The sequence below is a fragment of the Gavia stellata genome, chromosome 10, assembly GCF_030936135.1.
Source record: "Gavia stellata isolate bGavSte3 chromosome 10, bGavSte3.hap2, whole genome shotgun sequence".
Taxonomy (NCBI): Eukaryota; Metazoa; Chordata; class Aves; order Gaviiformes; family Gaviidae; genus Gavia; species Gavia stellata.
Window position 1 is genome coordinate 22909473 of NC_082603.1, and position 25945 is coordinate 22935417.

Genomic DNA, 25945 nt, shown 5'->3' on the forward strand with positions numbered 1-25945 from the left:
GATTCTGTGATTCGGTGTCTGCCACACTGGAGCCTGTCAGCTGGATTATAAATATTAGGATGATAACCACATGACCTTAGGCTTAGCAAACCTGAACAACAGCCATCAACGTTAAAACACAAAATATGTTTGCCTTTTGAAGGACAGCGCAGGAACTTTCCCCCAGTGCCACTCTCAAAATAGCTGTACCTGTATTTCTGAAGCAAAGACACAAGATTTCAGTTAAGGCAGGGTTTTCGACTCTCAGTGAAATAACAGTTTTCAGCAAATGAACACACATAACACATAAACTAAATTTGGGCAGATCAAAGCATATATATATATATATATATATATACACACATTGCCCGTCTACAGCAGTAAGGATTAGACACTTTATGATCTCCATTTCATTATTTATATTACTCCACAAAGGAAGTCTTATTCCATGACTGGAGTTTACTTTAGCAGTTTGGTTTGGAAATAATCCTGAAAAAACTCGTCTCCTAAAACCAAGAAAAGAGACAGCAGCTTGGCATAGAGAGATGAATGCCATTAAATCGACCTGGTTACTATGACTGGCAGGCGTCTCACCAGCTGGCCAACCACTGCCTGCGTCACACCACTTGAATCTACTTTGCCTGCATCATGCCTGCAAGCCACGATAGCCATCCTTAGGTTAGGGGTTTCTTCATTTATGAAGGTGTCTGGCTGAATCACTTTTCGACTTCCAAGACTAGAAACACCAATATTTGTCTTTTTGGTGGATCACTGGCCTATGTGTTGAGCTTTTATCAATGCTGTGGACCATTTACTAGAAGAAAAATTAAACAGGTTGACAAAATCAGTTTAAACCGGACAGCTCAAAAGCTGTTCCCATTCTGTTTCTTTTTCATGTCTATAACAAATTTTGTAATAGTTGGTTTTTGTTGGATTTCAGGGAGCAAATTCAAGTTTTAGATACAGTTATATAAGCAACAGTAATTTCACTGCATTATTTTATTTAATATACACAACTGCAGTTCACTTAGGCAATAGAAAGTTCACAAATATGCTTACTCTGACACTTGATTTGAAAAGTTTAGTTTGATAGAAACCAAAGACTACAAAAGTGAAGTATAATAATCATTAAGAACACATTAAAAGTGAGATTATTATTACAACTAAATTACAAGTGGTATAAATATTTGATTTTTGTATAATCCCTACACATTCAACATTTCTGATCTCAGGAGTACAGTTATGGCGGAGGAGGATAGCTTTTAAATTTAGCTTGTTTTTACTAGCATGGAAAGTGACATTCAAAACTATACAAAATTTCAAGATTATAAACTAGATTCTGATTTTGATTATGGATTCACTAAAGTAGAATTGCATCATACTATCGTTGCTGTGGTGCAGCACTGTCACTTGTGTTTTCAAAGACAGAGAACTTTTGAAATTCTTAAGCCATATGGCTGGTTATCAACAGATACTCTTTATACACCTTCTGGCTAAGGTGTATAAACCTTAGGTTATAAGAGAACTGCTTCCGGTTCTGTGTTAAAAGGAGACAGCTATCTCCCATTTAAATGTATAGTTCTGTCTCTGGAGTTAGGAAGGACAGAATATATGAATGCTTTTTGGGAATAGGTCCAAAGAGACCCAGAGGAGATCAAAAGCCAACCCACGTGTACCATCACATTTCCCTCTTCCTCTCTCTTTTTCTCCCTTCCCCTCTCTATTTCTTTCTTCCTTTCTTAACTGTTTCTGAATCAAGTATTTGTTGGTGGTATCTTACAGCAACCAGATACTGTAATTCTTATTTTGAATGGGAAATATATCCATCCAATTTCCAACCCGATGCTATGGACTTTTGAGAGCTCTATGAGTGCATGGAAGTGCTCCTGATTTAAAGGGATACACTTGTTTAAGCCAGATATTATCAGGTTCTTACCCATTTTCTAAATATTTTGGTGTTTCATTAGACCCTTTTCATTCTTTTGTTTAAAAAAAGCCTTTCCCTTTCAACAGAAGATAGACTTTTAAATTATCTGGAAACATTCATAATTGCATGAGCAACGCTGTGGCACTTTCTTCAAGAGCTTTTTATAAATAATATGAAAATCGCTCACTTAAATACACATTTACTTCTGTGAAAAAGTGCATTTCTGTTTTTCTGTAATGAACTTTAAGGTCTCACTTTCTTCATATCATCTTACTAGACCAGACAAACCATAGCAGACAGTTAGTTTCCTTTGACACACTGCAACCTCCATGTAGTACCTTTGCTGTCGAACATGCCATTTACTCTGTTACTTCTATTTCCAGCTATTCCTATTGAGTCTGAACCCAACGGGACACCTTACTGTTCCATATAATTTCAACCACAGACTTGCAAAAAGCTGCCAAAATACAGATACTTCTGAGCAGTATGATTGGGGGAGATAAGTATGTTTAAGCTAAGTGAGATGGGTGAAAAGAAGTTCACATTCTGGTACTGAAGACATACTTTGCAGAGAAAGAAGTATAGCGTGGAGCATGGTGCCAAGTTCAGCAACTTCAGTGGTGGAAATAGGCCAACAGCAGCGTTTGGAATTTCTGTTTTATTACACATGGAAGTATATATTGTTTTTTTTAATGAACTATAATCAGTTGGCATTTCACACAAGTCATATGACACATTTTCATCATTTTTATATTTATCAAATGAGTACAACAAAGGAGCAAAATGTCAGCTTCAGTAAAATCTATGGAATTACATAGGCCCTCCTTCTCAAATATCATCGTTCCCGGTTGTGTTTGCAACGGAAGTTGAAATGTTTCTAATCAATGTTTGTTTCAATGTGCTAGATTTTATCAACGTGCTTCTCAAGTATCTGGATATTTAGAATTACTCTGTAATTACTTTGTATTACTTGACGCAGGATAGATTCTTGTGGGCTGGCTTTGTGTGGCAAAGCATATGTAAGTGTAGTTTAAAAGCCTAAGACAACTACGGAACATTGTTTCAGTTTACAGAAATTCAAAGATTATATATCATCATTATTTATTACCTCTAGCACAGGAAAAAAACGTTACTGCAGGCTCCCTCATGTCTCCTTACTATGCTGTGCTCCTATCTAAAGTTCAGGGTTCCATATCCTGAGCCACAGTTTTGCATTGCACATAGATGCCCACAATTGCTTAAATTTCTTCTTAAATAGACACCTGACTTCCTAATAAGGAAGGGAGGAAGACGGAAATGCTTTTTATTATAAAACACTGCCTTTGATTCTGTTTCATGATCAACAAACCTCATAATACATCCTTATTTAAAAATATACTTCAAAATGCTACATACGAACTGAGAATGGTACTAGTTTATTTACCACCACCATATAAAGTAGTAACAGTTTTAGAAAAAGGAAAGTTTTAAATTAATTGATGAAGCTAGCATAGCTTTTTGAATACAAATAAGTACTCTCAAACACCTTCATGATGTTTAGATATTTTAAAACAAAACGAAGTAAAAAATGCATACTGGAAGTCATTCCTGCCCAAATGGTGCCTGAATTTCCTGCATCACTCTATTACACTGTAGTACCAAAATGACTGCTTACACCCACACAAATGTAATTTCAGGGCAGTGGCAACATGTTCAATTTTGAGTGTGTGATTACTTTGTTGGACGTGTCACATGAATCAAAGACTGCATATACCCCAGTCAAAACACCTTCTAGATCTAAACACACAATGATTTGGAGACTCTGTAATGAACATTTTGTACTATAAGCCTTTAAAGGAAACAAATCCAGCAGCTTCACTTACAAATTATCTGTGCAAAAGTACAGTATTTCATAAATAAATTTTACCCAAATATTACAGAAAAAAGCTTTGGGATAAATTACGTATAAATACAGTGACAGCTGAGCTGCAAATTTAATTCAGGTATATACAATAATACGCTCACCAGTTCTTTTCGCAGATGTACGTTTAACCTCCCTGAGTCCTTTTCCATACTTAGCGACATGATATATCTTCAGATGCTTGCTCAGTAACAGCAATGATAGCTTCGGGGTTAGAGAGAAAGGTGGGAAGGAGTACATCAAAGTGCACTCCATTTCATTTGTCATGGATTTTAAGTTTACTGTACTTTTGCTTCTAAGAGCCCACTGGTCATTACGTGCCCATGACCACTTACGCAAGCACTGACATGTCTTAGTGAATCTGCTCCAAGATAGGCCATTAAAAGTTCAGTGTGTCTGATTAATAATTGCATAAGATCTTCAGCCAAACTCTCCATAGTTGAGTATCTCACCTTTTCAAAATCAAAAATGTCTTTGAGGAAGAAAAGCACTTGATCCTAGTGGGGAAAAAAAAAAGGAAAAACTTGTATTCACTTACAAGAAGGAAAAAGTATGCAATGCTAGCTGTTTCTTTTACACATTTCCTAAAAACACCAATTTATGTATTCTTTTGGTACTAAGAAGTGCACTAAAAATAGACTTTGCAAAACAGTTCTAGGCTTAAAAAAAAATTAATATGAAAATACTTATTTTCACGGTTTCTTACTGTTAGTCTTAACCTCAGGAAAATGCAAATGTATGCCTATAAATAAGATCATAATTTCTTTTAATCTGGAAGATTTATTTTTTTTTAAATCAAGATAAGTGGTAATTTAAAAAAAGTTGCAAACCTTGAAGAAGCAGCATAGGTCATAAAGGGAATTTCTAGGGCCCAAAAAGCCCCATGCCAAAACAGGGCTGATGTGTTCACATATAGCATAGAAATGTGCAAAAAATCCATCAGGCACCTAGTGATGTAAAAATGGTAGACAAAAGTTACACAGTAAATATAGTATAAATCTCTATTATATAAAATTAAGTCTTCAGAAAAGTCTAACACACCTACTATTTCAGGGCTGTGGTAGCTTGAACTCCTTTAAGTTATATGGCATCTGTACCAAACAAGTGTCATGATTTTTTTAGAAAAGGTTTTTACTTCAGTGGTACTTTGTATTTTAAATATTTTAAGATTAATAGGCATAAGCCCAAAAAGATCCTGAACAATCTGCTCTGACTCCCGTATGACAGACCAGATAATTTCGTTCAGTTATTCCTATTAAAGCCCCTATACACTATGTATAGCTGAAACTTGCAAAAAAAGTAAGCAAACTGCAGTTTTGAATGGGAAAAAATTACACCTTACAAGAATCCATCTTTAAGTCTAAACAAAAACGTAAAATATCTGTGAATGTCCATCCTGTTGCTACTCTTACAACCTACAGGCACTCATAAAATACAATATAGTATAAATTTATGTATCATATATAAATGTACAGTTTATTTTATATACTCATAAACATATTTATAATATTGAAACATAAGTTGATTTATAAAATAATAATAAAAGAAATTAATCATAAATTAAAACATAAAATACCACATAAAGAACTGTCCGTAAGTAAATTTAAGTTCATCAAACTCCTTGTGGTACATTTAGTCTCTCCCTTACAAAGACTTCTATGGTGCTTATCTTCATCCACTTCTGAATGACTCGAGCAGCACTGATGAAACTAGTACCAAGGAGTAAAGCTACTCACACACTTACAAACTTACAAATATTGAGACTTCAGTACACAAAGGAACTACAGAGTAAGGTAGTTGTGCATTGAAATAGAGATGAAAATATAATAGGTTACTATAACGCCTATTTTGGAGATATAATCCCTTTATACAAAACTAGTGTAGAAAAGGTCTATTTATATAAAATTCCCAACCATATTGACACAGGGATGTAACATCTCAAATCTTATGACATAATGGTAGCTGAGGACCTTTTGCAAAATACCAACTGCCATTGAAGCAACTTTTTTTACAATGAAATATGCCTTTAGCAGTTAGGAGTCACGTGAACAGCTATTCTTAGAATCAGAAAAAAGTGTCAGTGCCAATCATTTGAACAGAGATTCCTCACCTGCAGTATGCAAAACCACTTCTAATGGCTATGGATGTCCTGCAGCAAGCCTCAACTCTGCTTTTGGACTGGCTATTACAGAGATGGGGCATTTGCCTCCTAGGTCTAATGAAAGCTTCCAAAGGTGGAAGCGAGGAGCTGCTGACACAGAGGAGTTCTACTTCAAAGTCTGTTCAGTCAGAGAACAGATCTGTTTCTGTGAGATCCTTCACTGAGAGGTCAGGATGCAGAAGGGGGCTGAAGGAGGCTGCACTAGAGTACCTGCTGCTGGTGAGGAAGATGGTACTTCAGGCAGGTAAAGGGACAGGACTGAATTTTATTTAGCTGTGGAGATGATGCAGGGAAACGGGGTTGAGAATCCTAGCGTAAGCAGATGAGATGCAAGTTTAACGACCTTGGTCTGCAAAAATCCAACGTACACGTGTGGGGCCATAAATCAGAGAAATTACTAGCACCACTGTTGACTGGACCTAAACTAGGCTGAGAATCTTTCAGCTAAGACTTTTTGCTAAAAAACTGGTATTAGGGCCCCATGAGCTAAACTTATACAACTGGCAGCCTCTTGTCTAAACTAATATGTCTACAGGATTAAGGGTTGATCTGTAATTTATTTTGCCAAACCTACAGGACAGAACTTCAAATTCTTAGGAGCTGATCAGTAACTTTGGTCCACATAATTTGCAAGGCAACTTACCTTCATTTGCTGTCTTTTCTGCTTCAGTACTGACCAACAGCTTGAAGCCACAGCCTAAATGAAAAAGAAAAAAAAAAACAAACCACCAAACCCAACCAAAAAAACCCACCCAAACCCCTGCTTAACTTCATTATAAGATAAATTCTCTTTTATCTCAAAAGAAGTTATCTGCAGAATACTCTGTTTCTGTATTTTGGGAATTTGTATTTTCTTCAGTTTCAATCTTGTGATAGCACAAAGTTTAAAACTATAAAACGTCAGCTGATACAAATAACTAGTTTAATATGTAGTTCATAGTTGTTATTTTCAGGTCTTACTTTGCAACATTTTCTTTAGTTTAATTCAAATGCAATTTGGCACGCTTGACTGATTTTACAGTTGCCAACAGTTAGCAACATTCACTGGGTTTAACTGAGGACCAGTCTCTCATATACCAAAGTGTGCGCTCAGACATAAGCAACTATTTTAGAGATTAAGTAGCATGTGAACACATTGACATGTCCTTTTTCATTTTAGCAAAAACATTCTTGCAATAGCTTGAGATTCAGCGAAGGAGTTTTGTCCAAATATGGACCTGTGAAACACAATATACTGATATCAGTACTAGGCTTTTTCCCCCTCATAGCTTATAACTATCCTCATCTGATTCTCCTTCAGTACTACAAGATAATTTACTACTCACAAAACACGATGTTATCACATAACTACAAAAAAAAAAATGCATGTTACCTTTTTTTTTCCTCTAGGGGGAATATTTCAATTGAAAGACAAAAAAGGAAAACTAGCAGTTTATAGATATAAATGGATGAAATGACAGTAGTATCTCTACCAGCTGACCATGGTAATAGCCTGTATGTCTGTAACAGAGGGATGATACCTATTTGACAAATAAACAGGCACACCTGAAAAAGTGTGAAATGTTATCAACATTTGAATGCCTGTATTGTATGAATTTACTTTTGTTTGCTTACAACTTTGTACCTTATTGCTAAGTCTCTGGTATATGAACCAAAACCTCTATCTAATACCCAAGATGTGGCTAACAGAAACTTGACTTCTAAAATTCTACTTCCTCAGAGAAAACACATTTTTGCAGGACAAGTTAAAGTATTTTCTCCAATATATTCAATCATTCTATATATTTTGGGCCCAGACTTGTAGCTTTTAAATTGCTATTATGAAAAACCTGATAATACAATCTGTTTATTTTTTCTGAGGAATATTTCAGGTACATAGTCTGTGATATTGGAAGCTGAATTAGACTTTACAGTGAAGGATGTTGCAGTTTCTTTGCTTCAAAATTAATACTATTATCAAGACAATATACACAGTCTTTATCCTGCAGTTGTTGGATTTATTCTCATTTTTACATTGTGCTTTAAGAATATAAAGCACAAATCGCTGGAAGAACAGTTTCGGCATATACAGAAATTTTGTATCAGAATGGTCACACCTATGTTACAGTGATCATATCATCTACTTATTGTAATGTACTACAGAATAATGGTTATGAAAATTACACATGAATACTTACTGTTTCTTTAAAAGAGGAATTTAGCCAGCGGTTATTTACTACATTCTGTATAGATATTGGTGGATTTTCTAAATCTTCAAATGAATCCATTAATATGAAGTCCAGAACAACATCATAAAAATTCAGGTTTTTCACCTATATTAAATCAGAACATGATCTAAGTAGCCTCGTTTCTCTTTCAGCAGTGGAGTTCAGCATGCACCATATTCTAACGCTGTATTAACATGCAAATTTATAATTGTTTTTAATGAATATTAAAGATACTTTGTCAGTAAAGGAGAAGTTAAAAAATATTATGTGCTTTCTGGTACTAAACTGCAGTGGTGGGTGCCATTTCTCTAAATCAGCAATGTAAACAAGAAAAGAGTTGCCTTTCCCACAGTTCTGAACTGTAAAAGTTTATTTTTAGATGCTACAGTTTGCATAATTAAAGGTAAAAACACTTTTTAGAAATTCAGACTCACTCCTCTAGCAGCAAGTTCCATTTCAGTATTATCCCAGTGATCTGTTTGCTCCAAGAAATATATCATTTCATCAAAGACATCTTCAAATTTCTTTGGATTCTGTAAAGTAAAAGCAATAAGTATCAAGTGAACTTAACAAGAGAGATGGTTTATTTACACTGGAAGGTGAATTCTGGTAGAAGTTACATTAACAATAAAACATTACTTAAAAAAGGTTTTTACCTTTCGTGCTCTCACAATTAAAGCAGACAATATTTTTCTTCCACTTTCAGCAAGAAATACTCTGTTTGCTGTTTCTGAAAGAATTATCTAGAAAAGGTTTCAGAAAATATAGACATATTCATATTTAAGTGACCTTAAACACTTCAATCACATTTAATATAATTATAACCACCAGTATAGTAGGCAAGTTCCTAATAAGCCTTTGGTGCAAAGGTTCCAAAGCTAATCACAAAACTGGGACTCCATTACAAATACTGCCCATTTTAGAATTATAGACATGTAAAAGCAACAAGAAAATATTTAATTACAGAATATGTTATATGTTTGCACAGGTATTGCATTGATAGTTTCAATGTCATGTACTTTAAGCTTAACAAGACAGACAGACAGATCACTCTCCTTACTATTTACCTGAAAAGCTTGTCGAATACAATGAAGCTTAGCAAGGAAGTCACTGTCTCCTAGGCATTCAAACATTTCAGTCCTAGATAAAACAGAAAAGTTTTCAAAGACCATTAAAAAAAGAAGCACAAAAATATTCAACTAGTCTAATTCCTACAAAAAACACCCAGTACAAGTAACTTCTAAAAAATGAGTTCTTTATCGAATATTTAACTTTAATTCTTGCTCTTCTTAGAAATAATTAAGTAGCCATAAATCAATACCTTAACACTCGTGAATAAATTTTGCCTTCTTCTGCTAAGTGCATGGCTTCTTCATACAATGGGCAATGGCAAAGGGAATCTAGACCATACGTATTACGAATCTCTCTGTGCTCTGTAAGCTGAAAAAAAAAAAAAAATTTAAGTTCATTAAAGAGCTTCCTAACAATTTTTTTAAAAGATAAAACAAATTAAAGAAGTTTTCCTGATATTCTGCTGAAAGATGTATCATTTCTGTATCTGCTTAAAACAAAGGGGCAACACTCAACTAGTAAACAGAAGAGAAACAGCACACTATTAACTAGACCGTTACTTCATAACTTTTAAAAACTGAAAGCTACAGTTTCAGAATTCAAAAGTTTAATTAATAAAACCGAGGCAGCTTAGTTATGTTTTAAGTTTTTAATTTGCCTAGTTGAATCTAATGGGTCTCAAAGTTGTTAAGAAAAAAAAAAAAATCATCAAGACACAAAGTACAGAATGATTGCATCATGCAAATCTTTAGGAAGCTGGAAATAGTAACGACCTCCCACCGCTGTTTTTGTTTCGCTAGTAAATACGTCTGCTAGTTACCAAAGCAGAAGCATGCATGTATGAAGCGTGAACATTCAGCATTTTACTACAGGCTCCCAAAAAGGTTTTCATTATTGGCAGTTTTAATTCTGTGGTTATCATAAGTTAACGTGAACTCATAGACATTTTTAGAACAAGAAAAACCAAAATCAAATTAAGAAATCAAAGCACGTAAATAATACAGAGAACTCCTGTTTACAGGATATCCTATTTAATTCACAAAACAATGGCTAGCTACAATTTCCACTACAAACATTACATATTATTAATGATCAAAAAAAATCAGAGGCTTACACATCCTTCAGTTTAGTTAGTGACCAGAAAATTAATTGTAACTTTTTTAATCCAATTTTTTTATATATATATCTCCTGCGTGGGGGAAACAAACCTGTGCTTCTAGGCTATAAAAACAGAGCCTAGAAACATCTTTAAAAAATAATTCTCACAGTAGTTAAACTATATAAAAACAGTTACCCTGTATCTTAGAAAGATTAAAAAAAAAAACAGATTAAAAAATAACTTTATGTTAAACTTCCATTAAAATTTTCAAATAAATACATGCTGAAAAGATTTTTCTCTCGCTGAGGACATACAGGTAAGTACTGGCATGAGACTTCACAAAGACATTAGGAAGTATGCTTCCAGTGTGTCTTCTCCACACTTTAGTTAAGCCAATTACAGCAACAACAGTTTGGCCAAGTAGACTTGCCTACTAAAGGGAAGAATATAAGCATGTGCCAATACCTATTTTTGTCCATGTAAACATTTAAGCACAAGAATAAGTTACAGAGATTTCAGTGCAGAGCTGGTGTTCTGACAAGCGTCACACATTGTTAGATGGTATATATTTGCTGGAACTTACCAGCATGCTTTTACTGTAAGCAAATACATACAATTCCTTTAATAAAATTGCCAGGTTCCATTTGAAATTTATTTGGTTGGGGGGGGGGGCGGGGGCGGGGAATCTGTATTCCTATACAGATTTCTAGCGTTCTCAAATTGAGACTCAGGTGATAAGACAATAGCTAGGGAATAAGTGAAGGAATAGAAGCTTTAAGGTCAACAAAATGTTATACTTAAATGAGTAAGGTACACTTTCAGAATTCATCTAGATTGAAAGTATTTCCATTTTAAAAGCATGTATTTGTTTATCAGTTGTTTTGCTTGGAAGAACAGAGTAGAATAAGCTGACTTCCTAAAAAAGATTCACAGCTATTAAGACCAAAGATCTTATTCCAATTTAACAATATTGATCATAGTACCAAATTGTGTTTTGGAATTGCTAATTCAAAAAGCCCACTTGAAAATTTATGTTCTTATTAAACAAAGGAAGCCACACAGCTTTTAACTGAAAATATATGTGAAAATATATAGGAAGGAATAATTTAACCAACTGGAAAAAACAGGAATATAATGATTTCTTTCAGATATAAGAAAACACTGTACGTACAGACACACACACATACATATATATACACACATGTATATATAGTGTAATAGTTACAACAGGTATAAACAAGAACAAGTGAAAAATCTTTACTCCAGAATTTGTTTTTCTACATTACAGTTAAGAAAGTATCAACTGTGGAACAATACATACATATTTTCCAAAATAAAGACCAAAACAGAACACAAGTAAGTATACTAGTTTATTTCTTACCTGATTCAGCTATTACTGAAGCCATAAAACATTCCATTTACTTTATTTCATTTGCAAAGCATGAGAAGAAATAGGTTGTGAACACATATGCACTTTGTAAACAGCTGCCCCTCTCTTGGAGGTTATCATTTCTGTGGTAAAAGGGATTATGTTAGTTTTCTCTAGTGAACTTCAAGCAAATCACCTTCTTCGATATTTAGGCAAACTGACTGACTGTGACTGAATTAGGACTCATGTGATTTCTACAGTTAGATGCAGGTAATCTCCATTTGCTGCCAGCAAGCCTGAGATGGTAACATCTTTAGCCCATGAAGATGCCTCATCACAGCCTTTGTGGTTACAGTTTAGCATAGAATCTGATACCTGGGAGTTGGGTGAGGCCCTTGATTATTTTTAGTCTCTTTTTTTTTTTTTTAAAAAAAAAACTTCCTCTCATGCTAGCAGATGAAATAAAATAACTATGTTACTGTTGTAATGTGCATTATTGAGCTCAAACGAAGAAAGCAGTTAAATCAACCATCTACTAAGCAGGAGAGAAGGGTATAACTATTCTTCTGCTGAGAAGATGGTTTTGATTACAGATTGAAATTAGTCCCAACCAATAACATTTGGAAAGGGGTTGCAAATTCCTGTATCACTGACTTCTCTTAGCATGCAAAAAGAGGAGAGGAAAAAAAACCAAAACAAACTGAAAACCAGAAACTAAAATGACCTCGAAGTTTAACTAGAAAAGGTGATTTCCAGACAAGCTCTGAAGCTGCATCATAATGCTCCTTGAGTCATCATGGGTTTTCTTGTGATGCTTTCTAGTATTTAGAACTATATTTATATATAAACATTTTATATGTAGATATAAACAATATATATATGTAACATACAGTATTATATTTTAAACGGTCTTGCAAACATTCAGTAGTAGCCATTCTTTTTGAGATGAAATAAGGTGAAAGCTTGCCTATATAAACATCCTGGTTCAAAATAAAATTAGTTGAAGATGCTCTGAACACATGTCCACATTTCTAACATAGCAGAGTTCAGCTATTAGAAGAATGGACAAATCATACACGATGTTTAACAACATGCAGAGCATACAACATTTTCTAGAGAAGAACTTCAAGCTGACATCAAAAAGAAAATTAACCCTTTGTTGTAAAAGTCTCCAAGGACTTGTTACCTTTGAAGAAAAAGGTGGAGAGAAAGGTTAGTTTTAAATTAGATGGTTCACTATAACTACCTTATATGAATTGGCATGCATTCATGACACGTATTCAGGTACCTGCTTTTTACCCCATTATGTACCCCTATGCACCGTATAACTTTTCTCAACAGTGGTTCGATATTTATCAGAAATTAGCAGAAAGCCCCAGCATTCCACATCTTGTCATCACAGGTAAGTTGGACTCTTGAAAGCTCCTGGAGTCCTTCCTTGCCACACTGTAGTGAACACTTCTTTGCACAGCCACTGCCATTTTGAGACTCTTAACACACCACTAGGGATGAAAAAGTGCTCCATGCACAGCTACCAAAAGTGCTGGTAGTTGCGAGTAATGCAGAGGCTTGTAATGATGGACCTCATATGCCAGCCTGTAAATGTCTGGTATTTCCTCAGTGTCGTGTAGGGTTACATGAGGAAGAATACGAAAATGCAGACGAAGAGACGAGAAGATGAATCACCCTATAGCAGCAATCTAATCTTGTAATGCTTTGTGTCTATCCATTCAAGGCTCAAGAGATAGCAGTTGTTGGTGACCATAGCACAGGACATTTATGATGACCTGCAGTGGATACCTAACTTCATTATGTTGAAATAATATGTACATCTTCAAAATTCCAAAGCTTGTCGTCGTAACTCGTGTCTTTACACACAGTGCTGCAAAGCAGCCTCTGAAGATTATGACATGGATTGTTTTTGTTCAGATGCTAATCAGTTTTCTCTGGACAGTTCAGCTTTAAGGCTGCATCTGCTAGTAAAGAGATGTTGAAACCACTGCTATAAAGCATCAAACCTTTGGAGCTTGCAATAGTTTTTACACCTGGGATTCCCTGACTGCTCTGGTCTAATGAATAGATTCAGTACTCTTATTTGCCACCCACAAGTTGTTCGTAATAAATAGAAAAAATTCTTAGCTGTGCATCAGGACCTTGTTGATTACCAAAATAACCACCTACATGAATGTAACAAAAATAAACAACGTTAGACCTTTTAGGAATTCTTGCTTGCCCCCCCTAATAAAAAGGTCGATTTACTGGCACAGTCAGCATTCCTTACATTCTGAGAAACTATGCTTATCCTATATTAGAAAGGCTGCTGCTGATCTCTTTCTCTGGGTATCTTTATCTTTTAAAAGTTTTTTGTTTTTTTTTTTAAACCTAAGTAGCTGCAGGATGAGTGTGAAACATGTTTTGGGAGTTGGAAGATGTGATGGCAATTAATAAAACATTTGAGATGGTACTTTAATAAACTGAAATGATGAAGTGGTGTGTTCTTCCTAATATCTGGAAGAAGACAGGAAGGAAGTTCATGTGTTTTCAGGAACTCCTTCTATACTTACTTACATATATTACAAGACACCTGATACATTTTCTTTAAGGAAATCACACATTCAGAACATGATTTTATCTGAATTATTGCTGCAACTTTATTAATTTTAAGCATAATGAAGAATGTGAATTCACTATGTTGTGTGCATCAGTGGCAGTACTACTCCCTGCCAGGCAGAATAATCCTAGGCCAAGTGCTGTGTCTGGTACATAGGCTTTTGCCTACATAATACCTACATGGAGGTATTATGGTACAAAAATTAGTTCAGTGCTAATATATGGAATTTGTTACAAATGTTATATATATTTCCTAAGAATTAAAAACTGTATAGTACGAGCAGTCAGCATTTAAGAACATACTGACTATTAGATGAAACTCCTCCTTGTCCTAGAAGTGAAAATATTTAATATACTGTGCAAATACCATACATGGTTAAGGTTTCTGTTAGAGGACAAGGATCAGTTCCAGATTTTTATTTTATTATTATTTTTAAAGCTTTTAGAGCACCATTTAATGACTTGTTGGCCTAAATTTTCCTATTCATAGCCATACAGCAAGCACCCACAGTTGTCCTTGGAGGGAATCAAAGGAATCTGGTTCCTGTTGACCACTCTTCATTGCCACATGGAAAACTTTTCCCCACAATGGAATCTTTTTAACTGGGGCTACATCTATTAGGATGCAGAAGACAAATAATCGGAAAAAAAGACCAAAAACCAACACAAATGAAGAATGAAGTTTTAGGAATTTGTTAGAAAGGATGTAGGAATGGGAGGTGTTTCTCAAAGTGGAACAGAACTTTTCTGTTGCCTACAACACCACCACCATTTATTGGGAGGTGGAAAACTTCTGATGATGGTATGAATAGGCAAGCTTTATTACTGGATATCGTTCTTCACTGGACACCATGAAAGCTTTTGAGTTTGCCCAAAGTAGTGGGCAGTGGTTAGTGGCACTTCAGGTACAGGTTCTTCAAAAAAATAGTATTACTGTTAGCAGAATGAAAGACTTCAGGGATTAATTCTTTCCTCTCTTTCTCCACATGTTTTAAGACTATAAATATGAGGCACCTCAATGCATCATTAAAGTTGTTAGAGTAGGGAGCTCCTTACAATTTGCTACCCAGGGCATGTTAGACTGCAGGACTGCTGTGCTACTTTTTTTTTTTTTTTTTTTTTTTTTTTTTTTTTTTGAGGTAAGACAATAATCCATGTCAAATTGGACAGATGACACGAACATGGAGGAAGTGACCAGGATGAGAACAATAAGGCCTGAGAAGATCAAATTAGTTATTATGGTCACACATCTGAAGGCAGTCAGAATGCAGGAGGGCATGTCTCTCAGTTTTGTGATGAAACAGGAAAAAAACAAAACAAACACCTCACTTATAAATGCTATAGGAATACATCTTACTATTACTTGCCAACATTATTCCCTCTGGTATTCCCTATTTCAGGAAAGGAATAAAACATCTATTTGAAAACCAGGAAAAAGGTAACCCTACCTTTCACCAACAAGGCTCTTTTTGAGCACTTTTTGAATCTAAAATTCAGTTTCAGTCACTTTGAAGGTTTTGGTGCCGTATACAAATAATTACAGGCATATGGAAACTGGTGTTCTTTCCCTGTTATCAAAGCCTGCTCCTTCCAGCAATGTTTTGTTTTAATAGATTTGAACTGAGAAAAAGGCAACCTTAGTAAAGGAATTACTGATAAAAAAAGAGCAGCTAAGGCTTTATTCACAAGTCTAAAAAATCTCCTAAGCTTTGGACTGAGTTAACATTTTAATAAAGAAAGCAAAGTTTATTTGACAATAGAACTACAGATTCAGTTCTAGTCAAGATATAAAAATAAGACATGATAAATGCATGTGCACTGATAATGGAGAGGCAGCAATGAAGCTCACTGTCAGGGAGAGCAAGAAAGAGCTTCTATTGGAAAGATGGAAAAGAAGCCAGGAAAGAGAGGGTAGAGACCTTTATCTGACACACTGACGGCTGTATTCTTGCCAAAGGTGGTAGCTGTTTTGATCACACAGCAGGTGAGATAGCAAGAATATGAAAAGGATACTAACCCTCACAAATACAAGTTGATGGCAGACGGTCTCAAATGGGGAAGAAAAAAACATTATTTATCACAGTATATAGTATCAATAACTTAATTAGGTCAAATGGTTGTGCTTACCGTTGCTTCTGCAGTGCTTCTCAGAGCCTATGTGTGTTTAGGCATGAAGTCTATCTGGGCTTGGGGATGGCAACTGTCTGTCTAAATCATCTTTACAAGGATTCTGGCACCTGTATATCGTAGGTGTCTGGACTGGCACAATTCTTTATAAGAAGTCATCAAGTGCATGATCCTCAGCATCCTCTTGATTATCAGCCATAGCCAAGATGAAATTTTGGCATACCCTACAGCTATCCTGTAGAGCTCATCAAAAGGGCATGTGCTTTAAACTCTGCCAACTGTCCCAGTTTTGTACAGTTCTTTTCCTGAAAGCCATCTTCGTGTGTTTTGTCCTAATATAACACAGCACAACATTCTTGTTGCCTCCTGAGCAGTATACTTATCAATTTCCACCAAAACATCTATGTCTTGTTTTAGGATTCCCTTTATCTCTGCTGTTATCGCTCCTGAGGGCAGTGAACTAAATTTGACTTGACTGTGTGTCAGCTTCCAGTCTCTGAAACCAGAGTCACACAAAATACTTAGTCCTGCTCCTTGGGACAGGATGCAATGTAGAAGGAAGATGAGTAACTGTCAACATACAGCTTGTAGCATGATGTGACCACAAAAAATGCTGCTACTTTGTAATTTCCCCGAAGGCGAAATTATTAATGATTCCAGTAGGACAAAATCACACAGCAGTATACACACTTACATGAATTTGCTAAACATTTCTATCAGCACACAGAGTTTAAGATAGTTACAAAAATTGTAACTGCATTCAGGGAGCATAGGATGAAAGAAAAACTGCCTATTTGCCCATTAGCTGAGACAAATCCAAAGCTGGAAAAGCCTCAAACCTCTTAGCCTGAAACATTCCACTTTTCTGCAAGTGCAAGAATAACAAAATGGAAGTAGTAGATAAACAAGAAGCTGCTACCTGACATCATCATGTCTAGAATAAAAAAAAAATAATCTGTTATGTCAATTCTAATCCAGTTACATCAAAGTGATCACTGTTCTCTACTAATAGCTGAAATACACTGAGAAGTAGTTATTATTCCTTCTCATTGCCATAGTTATGTGCAGTATTAGTTTAAAGCATTTGTCCCCCCAGAGGATGGACAAAACTTTACATCAAGGTAACACTATACTCATAAGAGAAGACCAATTCACAGCTTTATTTTACCTGCACCACACAATGATGCCCCAGTAGCTAATACTAGAGAGCTAACTGGCCCTGTAGTTTAAGCCTAGTGGCTCATATTTAATCCAGAATTTTGATGATGTTCTGGTTTGAACACCAAACTTAAAGTTGCTCATGGCTTTGTTAATCTTCAGAACTCCTATCAGCTGAGAATTTTAATAGATTCTTCAATAAAATCTGAGAAAGGAGATCAGAGAGCTTGTTCTATTGGCAAAGACTACAACAGCTGGAAAAGAAAAGAAAATCTTCATAACTTTGTTCTGGTAGAGAGTTGACAGGAGCGGCTTTGAGGTATCAAAACGTGGAGAGTATTTTCAGGATATGTAAAGAAAATTCTGTTGCCAGTTTTGACTCAAACATTTCTTTAGCAAATACCGAGACAATTCAGCTTCAGGATAGGATGGTTATTCCACTGAGGTGATACATCCTGGGTTTTTTTTGTTTGTTTGTTTCTTTTGGGTTTTTTTAAGCCCAGCAACACAAATTAGCATAATGGAGTGTTCCCATCTCCACATACTTGCAAAAACACTAGGAAAGTTCATGTGGGAAAAAAAAAAAAAGATACAAAGTGTACAAACTATAATGGTTTACAGCTCCTCTGAAGCGCTGATAGAGTTGAAGCAAGTTTGAATTGTGATCTTGTCCAAATTACAGGAAAGAGTAACCAGTCTCTATAGACACAATCTTAGTTAGGAATGAATGCCAGGCATACCATCACAACTTGATGTGAATTACTAAATCAAGATAATCACGGTTTAATGTGAATTACTAAATCAAAGTAATTGTGTCATGGAAAAACAAACCATACAATAGACAGTCAAAAGATAATTGCAAAGAACATGTATGCAATTTTCTCTCTTTTTACAACTGTCTGAGTTTAGTAGCTTAGTTGTAGTACATACATGATAGCAGTATCTAACACAGAATGTATCTATTGAGACCAACTGCCTTTCCTGTAATTTGGAGAAGAGTGCTATTCAAGATCACTTCAGCTCCTGAGAGACTATAAAAGGAGATATTCCTCATTCAAATAAGTGTGTCGCTGTATATAAAGTTCTTTCAAATACTTCAAGGGAGCTGTAGCAGATTTCAGCTAATAGACAATGCCCTGTTATTCAAAGATTATTTCTTTATGTATCCTTTGTGGTCTTATCCAAGAAGATTAGGGAAAGTTAGATGAAGTATATTATATTGTGCATGGAACATACTAAAATAGGTAGCTGTCAATTTCTAATAATTTCCTGTCAAAAACCCCCAACTCCAATAAAGACAAAGCCTTCTTCATGTTATCTTTATATTATGGTAAGGGAATAGGAAAAAAAAAAAAGATAATAGAAAAATGCAATTCATGCTGTAAGGAACTACTGTAGCCTCAGTTGCTTGTGCGTCTTCACTCATGAAAATCTGATATATTTTTCAAAAGCTACTTCTTTTTAGAAGGAGTTGGGGAAACACTCTGCCAGTGCACCAAAAAAAAAAAAAAGATAATAAGCAATTTGATCCCAACTTCATTACTTGAACTGCTAGGAAGCTGGTTAGAACTAAGCAAGAAAAACTTCTTCCCCCACCCGCCCCAACAGAAATACACTTTGCTTACAATAATTGGCAAAAAATTAAGATTCTTCTGTTCACTGTTCAAATAGATCAATGAATCTTTAAAGAAGCAATCTTTAAGAGTCTTACCTCAGCTGTGGAAACAAAGGAGTCAGTTGATGCAATGCTTAATGTATCTCGAAGGCAGAAATCATCCATATTATCCTTTATAGTAATGTCTGTATTTTTATCTTTAAAACAAAAAAACCCAAAACTGATTATTAGACTATCAGAAAATTCCATTTAAGTCTTGAAAGTGTGTTTCGTGTATACTTTAATGTACTACTTCATTTGGAGGCACAACATTGTACTACTATGACAGTAAATTCTCCTATGACCCGCTAACATTATATAAAGGTGACTGTATTTTTCTGTCTTCAAACTGGACTTACAAACATCATCTGCAATGAAGAGAGAGAAGAAAAAGTATTTCCCCAAGGCTTTTTCCTTTTCTTTGATAGACTTCTGAAGATCTCTCTAGCTGAAGATATTACTTTGCTATATTGATTTAAATCCTCTGTTAAGTTTTTAACTTGGCTGCGTTGTGTAACAAATATTCAATGTTTTAGTAACCAAGAAATACTGTTGTAAATAAAAGCCATTAATAAAAAACAGGTTTCAGCTTCACTTGAATTAATTTCATTTTCTACTTCTCATGCCTTTTTTCACTTGCTGGTTTCAGAAGAGCAAGTGAAGTTTTTAACCTTCTCTGTAATCTCTTTCCCCAATGGAAAAGCTTGTTGAAATAACACATCCAGAAGCATCTCCTATAGTACCAGAATTCTTAACGCCTTTAAAATAACTGATATTTTATGTTTAAAATCATCTGCAATACAGTTTCTCTCAGTTTTCCTTTATTTTATTCTCAGATTTCAACTGAGAATAGCATACATGGTAGCATACAACTGTACTAGCATACATGGTTTTGTTTTCACCATGCAGAAACACTTTCACAGAAGGATTAAATTCATAAGTCAGTAAAGTCAGACTTTGGCTTGATGTGCCCCATACTACATTCTCAGTAGAGCACAGGCATTTATTTTGGGTTACTTTACCTTAAGATATTACACGTGTTGTTAAAAGTCAGTGTTATTTCCAACAGTCAGCAGCAATCAGCTAACCAATGTCATCCAGATCTGTTGCTACGGCAATACTTCATAAAAAACACTATTACATAGCAAAGTGGCCAAATGCCAATATACTGGAATGGTTTCTTCATCAATTGAAATGCTACAAATCCACATAACTTAACTATTATTTTGATGGTTGTTATGCTTTAATTCGTTACGGACTTGGAATGACAGCTCAAAAATTGCACATAACAATAAATATCTGTCTTTGACATTATTCACCAAGGGAAAAAATTATTAAAAGTTTGGACAAAGATTTTACTAGATTGAGTTAGACAGATTCCAACTTGTAATCACAACTTCACCAATATTCCTGTGAAAGTCTCTGATTTTTTTCAGATGATTCTGAATAGTTTGTTCTTTTTTCTGACCTCTTAAAACCAAGAGGAAAAGTACAGCAGCATCCAAGTTGGTTGAGAAACAATCACATACTGGAATTTGAAGAGCTGGAACAGAAAACCAAACCATGGTTTGTAAAGCATTTGCTTAAGGTCTGGTAAAAGCAGATGGGTAACATGATGTTTCCTTCTTACTTCTAGGTCATAATTTGCATTAATCCCCCTCTAATATTATATTAAATGCTTTTCTAATATCACTTTTTCACATAAGCAGCTGCTGAAACTGCAATAATACTGTTAAACATAGGGTAGTACAGGGATGTATAGCCTGGTTGCAGATTTTTCCATTGAACCTCTCCTTTTGGCTAAGTTGTTTTCCATAATAAATTTGCAATTAAAGCAAAAAGTTTCTACATCTCACAGTTAGGAAAGCCCTCTAGCATCTGGTTCAAGTGCAATCCAAAGACACATTATTTTCCTGATCCTCCCAGTCAGTAGGCAACATGCAACACATTTCTCATGAAGTAAACAGCTACCTTCGTAAGTAGCAATGCAAATTACAAACTCCGAATGGGCCATACTGATAAAGATCTTACTGATAGCTTTAATGAAGATGTTAAGGTAAGAACCCAACTCTTACGTACACAAAGTGCAGCTGTCAAGTAGTCTCATGTATCAACTTATTCACAATCCAAGAACCACCCTCATAGGGAAGTCCCAACTATACCACGGACTGAAGTCTCAAAGCCTTTGGATATTGTCTGATAATTACTGTGCTGTTGCTGTTATATGTGAGTTTATAGCTCAATGACAATAACATATTCCCAAACTGACACTGAAGTATTTAACACTGGGCTATGTGATTGATTACATACATCAATATATGCTGAATAGTGGGAATAATGCTATTTAACTAAAACTTATTCTGCATCTATGTAAAAAAATAATTGGTGTAAATGAAGGAACCAGAGAGTTTCCAGCCCAGAATACCACAGAATCAGAGGTTCTTCTGTAGAGTTTGCATCCAGCCTGCTACAGATTACATGAAACTCTAGAGATAATAAGATTTCTCAATACATCTATATTTGCTGAAGAACTCATAAATCCAAGTTTTCTAATATGGGCCTAAAACTGTCACCTAGCCAGTATGTTTTTAACATGTTAGTTGAATATGGAATATCTGTGTTTTCACTCAAATAAAATTCTCAGTACTACAAAAAAAGGCACAAAATTTGCATGTTATGACAAAAAAAAAAAAGGATTAAAAAAAATTTGGTAATGCTGAGCGAAATAATACCTTTGGTAAGTGATATGTGCATGCAAAGCACAGCCTCCCCAAAGAAAACAAAACAGCCTTGTCAGCTATTTCTGACTAAGAATACCCTAAACCCTAATACCCTAAACCACCCTTAGCAGAGCGGGTGCTTATCAATACCATGCTGTGCAGAGAGCACATTGTTACGAAAACGTTAGGATGAAAATTAAGTTACAGCTGCAGTACATACCATACAAGTACCAGGAGAAAATTCCTAGACACAAGAACATGAAAAGAGAGACAGCAGTACAATGAGACTCCTGGAATGAACAGCTGCAAGAGGAACCCACCCACCAGCGGCTGCAACTGCTCATACAGTCATCCCTAGTTCTTACATAGTCTAATACCTTCAGGGAAGGAATACTAGCGAGTATGTGAGCTTCAAATATACTTTACTTGTTTGAGAAGCCAGGGAGTTATTTTGAGTTCATTTATATTTGTGAAGAGGATGAAGTATAGTTTCAGACATTATACTGACAACAGTAATTGCCATAATGACTCTTGATTGTAGTGCCTTAAAATGCATACATGGTTCTAAAGTTAGATTAAGGGTACTAAAAAATGCTAAGAATATGGAGTATTGCTAAAGCTTGTGAAATTAATCCTACCTTTGTAAGATTTTGCAAACAACTATCTATTTGAAACTAAGCAGGCTAAAAAAAACCAAACCAGAACAAAGCTACTTTCACATCTATTCACAGAGTACTAATCTAAAATATTTATTTGTCTTTGCTCTAGTATGTTCATGTGGTAAGACAGACCACAAAACTAACCCTCTAAACGCTCAGAACAAAATCTGATCTTAGAGATGGAACTGCACACAAATTAACTTTTTAGCATTCAGTTGGGAAGTATTCACCTTCATATAATGTTTTGAAATCCTGAAAACTGTTTATATGTTATCTTCCCTCCAACCCTGAATGAAATACGGCATGAGTTCTCAAGTGAGTCTGCACTTATATGCAGCAGTTAAAAAAGGAAAGCAGTTACCCGCTGGCAAAGAACTCGCTGGGAGTTAAGGAATTTAGTTCTCAGTGCCACCGTTAAAGCCATGGTTCCCTATTCTCCAAAGCCCTCCCACTTCAGTGGAATGTTAGTGCAGTTATACATCACAAACAGGAAAACAGGATGAGAAAGGAGAGACTTGATAGACTCTGAAGAGGAGAAAGCCCTGCAAAGGAATCCACTTATGAAAAGTCAGGGTATCCAAGAGTAGCAGGGTCCCAGTGTTCTGCCAGGCTACCACACAGACAGCCACTGTGTTGTGTGCTAGTCAGGCCCCTTAGATGTGTGGCTTCACGCCTAGACAAAGGAATTACAGTAATCAAGTTCAGAAAGCACAGAAGCATGAATTACTACAAAATTCAGTTTCAAGTGAATGTGTCGCAGTCTTCTAGCTAGTCACAAGCGGCATAGTCGTTTGTCACCACTGTTGTTGAAGCACCCAAAAGCAGCTTTATTTACGTTTATAAATAGTCATAACTCTGAGAGCGTTGACTGAATATTCATTAAAAAAAATCATCAGTCCTACCAAGTAGCTACTAGTGTATTACATGAAGTCTTACAGGATGCACCTAGAAAGCAGTGAATTTTACTTTATATTTTATTTACAAAAAGAAAACAGTCCCAACCTTCAGGTGGCACCTTCCGATAACTGGGTCGTATAGCAACACGTTAAAAAAGGCAAGCCAAGAACGGAGCAGGGTGCCCACACAGATGATTCTGGATTTAACAGTTATTGTTAAATTATGTGTTTACATTCTCCAGTAACACAAATATCTGGGTTCAAGAAAGTGCCTATAGCTGGAGGCATCTCACCTCACTGTAATTAAACAAAGCTGTTACTGACTTCAGCATAAAAATATATTTCAGGTCAGGATCTTTTAAAAATATCTCACCAAATCTTGTACTCTACCAGTACATCAGCAGATATCACAAGTTAAACATGTCTCATGGTTCTTTTTGGGACTGCTCTAGTGCAAACTGAAGTGGCAGATTCCTGTAAAAAAACCAAACCAAAACTCCTCCCACCCCCACCAAACCCACAAAAAGACACTCCAGTGCTGTACGATCATCCAGCCTGGCTGTCAGCATGTGCTCCCACCTCCAGTAGGCCCCTGTCATGAATACACAGCTTCTGCTCACCAGCACCTGACTAGGAACTCAGCAACCAAAGCAGTGGTCTAGTGAAAAGGAACAACTGGTGAAAACAGAGTATGGGACAGCACCAAGTACTTAGTATTTGCAATTTCACCTTCCTCCTAGTACTCAGAGACCTTTTTCAAGGTAAGCTTTGGCTAGCTGCTGAGCCTTCAAATTACATCCTTAACAAACACCTTAGTAGTTTTCATGCAGAGAAGAATCTTTTGTTTTTGTGCAAACAGAAGGCCAAATCTTACTTCCTCAGTAAAAGTTGACTCAACAGAGCTTTCATAATTGTTTCGAAGTACAGCTATAATCTTCAAGGTCCACATAAAAGCCTTCCACTACAATACTCTCACACAGGTATTAAAAGGCCCATTTTCTAAAGACACTGAATGCTCACCTAATTATCATTATGCAAAACACAAGATGTTCTTCATTGACACAGTGTTCTGTATTTATTACTTTGATGTTACTCTTAAAACAAAAGGAGTCCAGCTGATTAAAAGGTAAATTAAAAGCATGTGTATACATGACAGTAATAGATTCTTCATGCTTAAATATAAATAAGTAGAAAATGCCTATAAAAATTGAATAGTACAATCCATTAAGTTTACATACATAAGCAATAAAATCGACCTGAAAACTGAGATGTACTGATTGGCAATACTCGTCATCTGGAAAAAGATGCAACTTGCCTAAAACAACCTTATTATCTTCAAGAGATTTTCCACATACTTTGAAAGAAATAATAGCAATTTCTGGGATGTTTATAATAATGTGGTTATTTTCAGACCTTCAAGATACTGACTTTGTCCATAAAGTTATATTATCTGCTGAGCACATGTTTAATGATGTATAAAACACAACAACATAGCTACTGCTCTTATGTTCTAAAACAGTAAAATCAAGCACCTTGAATGCTCTCATCTAGCAAAGGTAAAGACAACACAAAATGCTTGTGCATAAGTAACCATTTTAGTCTCTCAAAGTGAAACCCAAATATACCTAAGAAAGAAATTTAAGTATAATTTATTTCCTGTAATCCACAGACATAGGTACATTAAACAACTCAAGAGTATTAGGAAATATTATACAGCTTTGATATTCTGGAATGGTGATAAATCAAATGATTCTTTCAAGATTTAAATCTGCTAAACAACTCTTCCATAAATTTGATAACGGAATTGGAATATTTTCTGATAGTTGCAATATTTTTTAAGCAAAGAAATTATCAAAAGGCCAGAAACACCATTTTGTCACAGAGAATGTGACCTGTGAAAGCTGTCCCTGAATCACTGTGGCGTGCTTTATCGTAAAACCAAAATCTCAAAAGAGAAAGACCTCACCATGAGGAATTCTGCAATTCAAATCTCAAGGAAGAGGCAGAGTAAACACACGTGGTGCTAGATTGCTAAAATCTAAATTTTAAGAAGATGAAGTAGCATCTAATGTGTCTTTTATAACCTGAACTAACACATCATATGTGCTGACAGCTGAGAAATCAGCTTAGTAAACACAAAATAAAAGTATGCATAAGTTCACTTCTCTGGTTTACTGCTCTGACTTTCTGCTTGACATAGGCATATGATCCTGAAGCAGATTTGAGATGTATATCCTGTGTAAACAACATGTCACTGTTAGGGTCTTTCCCTATCATACAGTTTTTAGACTCTTTGAAAATGTAAACTTATTAATAACTGCACATTATAAGGTTCTACATTTACACAGGGTTACAGTTTTCTGCAACTTCTTTTCTTTATGCTGAAGTTAAAAAACAGTGGCTCTTCC

General features: G+C 35.4%; 1 protein-coding gene across 4 annotated transcripts in view; it reads right to left on the reverse strand.

Annotated features, from left to right (window-relative positions):
- Positions 1-3035: 3035 nt before the first annotated feature.
- Positions 3036-25945, reverse strand: part of MIGA1 (mitoguardin 1) — a 39365-nt gene continuing 16455 nt past the window's right edge. For 2 of the 4 annotated variants that reach the window (XM_009814842.2, XM_059821713.1), the window contains exons 7-15: positions 19320-19420; positions 9496-9614; positions 9242-9314; positions 8831-8917; positions 8609-8707; positions 8145-8279; positions 6611-6664; positions 4637-4753; positions 3437-4303 (exon numbers count right to left, since the gene is read on the reverse strand). In XM_009814842.2, coding sequence (XP_009813144.2) covers positions 4085-4303; positions 4637-4753; positions 6611-6664; positions 8145-8279; positions 8609-8707; positions 8831-8917; positions 9242-9314; positions 9496-9614; positions 19320-19420 — 1004 coding nt within the window. In that variant the 3' untranslated portion in view covers positions 3437-4084. Of the gene's footprint in view, positions 3177-3436; positions 4304-4636; positions 4754-6177; positions 6181-6610; positions 6665-8144; positions 8280-8608; positions 8708-8830; positions 8918-9241; positions 9315-9495; positions 9615-19319; positions 19421-25945 lie in introns of those variants that run through there. The other 2 variants (XM_059821711.1, XM_059821712.1) reach the window with 2 other exon arrangements.